The 3,467-nt window shown below is 50.7% G+C and overlaps 1 protein-coding gene across 1 annotated transcript; it reads right to left on the reverse strand.

Annotated features, from left to right (window-relative positions):
• Positions 1–3,467, reverse strand: LOC111584114 (kelch-like protein 34). Its single transcript, XM_023293372.3, has one exon. The coding sequence runs from the start codon at positions 2,904–2,906 to the stop codon at positions 1,107–1,109; it is 1,800 nt and encodes a 599-aa protein (XP_023149140.2). The 5' UTR covers positions 2,907–3,467; the 3' UTR covers positions 1–1,106.

The raw sequence follows: 3,467 nt of genomic DNA on the forward strand, positions 1-3,467 counted from the left end.
TCACATTTGGAGTTCTGTTTTATTGGTTCTTAATACTGAATGATGTGTTTTTTAAAAAAATCTGAATTCATAGTTTTACCAATTGGAATGTTCAATTGTTCAACTTTGCCAAAAAAAAAAAAACAACACATTAAATTCCAATAATGTTTCAACATAAATATGCATCTAAACATTTCTGTATGCACATATATGTATTCACTGACAATAATTACCAGAGGAGATACTGAGGCGTCCAATTAATTTATAATGTACTATGAAATATGTTGAATAATTAATGTTTGTGTGGACAGCTCAGTGTGTATTGAGGATGAAGTGGAAATGGATAACAGCGCATGAATAATGAACTCCAGCAGGTTACTGAGCTATTACTCACCAATCATGCGTAAGATTCCCCCCTGAAGCTTTTTCTACTCTGCAGCTTCAACCTGCTTCCTCCAGTTGACTGTCAGTGCAGAAGAAGTGGGTGAAACAAGACAACAAACCAGGAAAAAGGGCCACTCGGTGTCCTTGCTTTGCTTCTACTTCTCTATCTAGAAAACTTAATTTATGCACCGCTGCTGAATAAACAGGAATGTCCACACACCGGAACTTTTATCTGCAACTTTTTAAACATATTCAGCTTAGATTTGCTGTTTCAATGACGTCCTCCTCCATCTTCATCGCCTTATCTCCTGTTTTGACTCCTTCCATTTCCTGAATTGCCTTCTTCCCACTAAATCTCTTCACCTCCTCTTCTATTTATTCTTAAAAATCTCTTTTATTGCTCCTCTTAGCTCCCTGTTTATGGCTTTTCTTAGCACACTGTTAGATTCGGCCATTGGGTAATTCAGCCTCACACTAGTGATTGTTTGACATATTCGGTGGTCTTTAAGCTTATTTTTCTCCTCTACACCATGGAATTCACTTTCAGATCTGCTAAAAAATATATAAAAGCAGGCCACAAAACTTTCCTCCTTTCTATGTTTTAGACACCTAAGCTTAAATGTTGAGCAACGTGGAAAACTGAGGGTTTGATTCATGGCTATGTAGCACCTACTACATCAAACGGTCTTATTCCAGGCACCAGCTCATCACTTGTTCATACTTTTCTCACATTTTCGTGCCCTTCAGTCTGGCAGAGGCAGCAGAGTGCACTCAGTCCCGGTGAGAGGTCTGGGAAGCTGGCAGATCTCCCTCCAGCGATCTCTCTTAGTATCGTACTCCAGCACGCTCTTCACGATCACTTCCTGTCCGTCGCTCCACCTCCTCCCCCCGAACACAAAAAGATTCCCGGACGCCGTGGACACCATCCCGTAGTCGAAGGATCCGGTTAGAAGAGGTTTAAGTCGCGTCCAGTGGTCCGACTTTGAATCGTAGCGTTCGATGTCACAGAAAGGCTCGTACATCCCCAGCAGGGCGTAGATGTAGCCGTGGGCGGTTGCCAAGCGATGGCCGAACCTGGCGATGGACATGGACGCTCTCTTTTCCCAGACTTTGCCTCTGAGGTCCCACAACAGGACTTCTCTGCTGCTCTCCCTGTTCTCGCCATGGTAACCGCCATGGATGCTGCTTCCCTGGTTGCCCGGGAGACCACCTGACACGTAGATGCTGTTGTGGAGCACGGCGGAGGCATGGCCGTAAAGGGGTTGAGGCAGCGGCGCTCCCCTCCTCCACGCTCCTGTGGACATGTCATAAAACTCGACAGAAGCTACGGAGGAGTGTGTGTCGGCGTCCGGATGTGTGTGTCGACCCCCGACGGCATAAATTACATCCTCCACCACGCAGCAGGTGAACTGCGCCCGCCTCTCCAGCATCGACTCCACCTGCTCCCAGCAGTCGAAGCGAGGGTCGTACCTCCACATCTGGTTGGATGTTGCCACGGTGACGGACTTCTTCCCATCATCATCTCCCTCTTTGACTTCTTCTCCTCCGATCACGAACAGGAAGCCTCCCACTGAGCACACGCAGGGGTTCCTCAGTCGCAGTGGGAGAACGAAACCCAGAGATGAAAACTTCCTGCTTCTGGGATCAAACGCCAACACGTGCTGTTCTGGCCAATCGGCGCTGGACCCGCCCCCAACGAGCAGCACGCGATTGGGCGACGCTCTGAGAGTCGATTGTCTGCTCTGTCTGATTGGCTGAGCTGCACCCAGCCTGTGGTACTCCAACGCTCGAGTCAGCTGGCTCCTGATTAAAGGCGTGGTCATGGCTTTGTGGGCGTGGCTGAGATTTGTGAGGTCGGCGGGGGCGACCAATCCGAAGCGGAGGCGACTCAACAGCAGGTTTGACTTTAGTAGTGGGAGGGGCCCGTTCTCATCCAGCCAATCCAGAGCCAGCCTTATGAGCTCCACCTCCTTGGCACCAGGTATCTCGTCTGCGTCCAGCACCGCCAGCAGTGATTGGATGTTCAACCCGAGGAGATCGTCCCTGTTCTCCCGTAGCAACCTCCCCATCTCCATGGCGATGGTTTGATTGGCAGCCTCCAGTGCGTTGGAGAGCGCGTGGCGCTCAGCCAGATTAGCATAGCCGCAGCAGTTCCCAGCGTTTAAACCATCAGTCATGAACTGCTCGCATATTGACACCGCCGTCTCCACCTGCAGGTACCTGGCTGCTTCCAGGACAGCAGGAAGCGTGGTGAGCGAAACGCTGAGCCAGCCTGAATACAGGAAGTCCAGCATGGCGTCTAAGCCCTCAGGCGTTAGCGCCGGGAGGCTAACGGAGCCCGCTAATCTCTCTGCGGTAGTCTCTCCGAAAAGGGCCCAAAAATAGTCGCTGGAGCCCGCCAAAAGGGCACGATGGCACGGGAAGGCTACGCCGCCGGCCTCCAGGACGACATCGCACATCTTCCTCTCGGAGCGCAGGCGCTGGAAACCAGAGAGAAGTCCGGTTCTGTGAGAGGAACTGTAGAGGAGGGAGTAGTTATCCATCCAGAAGAGAGGAGGCAAGAAGAGAGGAAAAGGAGGAAGGAAGGGAGGAGAGGAAGCTTGTTAGAGAGAAGGCAAGAGAGTAGCAAGTTAAGGGAAAATCTCTGTCAGGAAGCAGCGGTGAGGAAACTTTAAAAGCAGTGGGAAAGCAGCAGAGTGAAGTTAGAGAAGATGTTGCTGACAAGCTGCACGGAGAACATGAAGGGAATGAGATGTTAGTGCAAGAAGGAGGAAAAGAAAGAGTGGAAAAGAGTCCTTAGTCGAGCTCTCTGCATCTGTGTTTTCGTCCTGCTCTGTCTGCAGCAGCGAGCATGTGACACCATGATAGGGAGGTTAATAACTGCCCCAATCCTGCGTCCTGCCCCCCTTCGACCCGAAAACGTGGTCCGTCCCAAAGCCCTGCTGTCTCCTCTCCTGTGATACCCCGGCTCTGTTGGCTTTGTGCTTGTCCGCTGCCCTTTCCTCCTCGTCCGGGAGGGAGTATCATCCAAATGCATGCATCGGACATACACACACATGCGACCGCCAATGAGCAGATGCATGGATAAACACACCGATCACACG

Source organism: Amphiprion ocellaris, chromosome 22 (genome assembly GCF_022539595.1).
Source record: "Amphiprion ocellaris isolate individual 3 ecotype Okinawa chromosome 22, ASM2253959v1, whole genome shotgun sequence".
Classification (NCBI taxonomy): Eukaryota; Metazoa; Chordata; class Actinopteri; family Pomacentridae; genus Amphiprion; species Amphiprion ocellaris.

Bases quoted from the DNA above. Each gene is read 5' to 3' on its own strand.
- LOC111584114 (XM_023293372.3), bottom strand. From the start codon at position 2,906: ATGGATAACTACTCCCTCCTCTACAGTTCCTCTCACAGAACCGGACTT.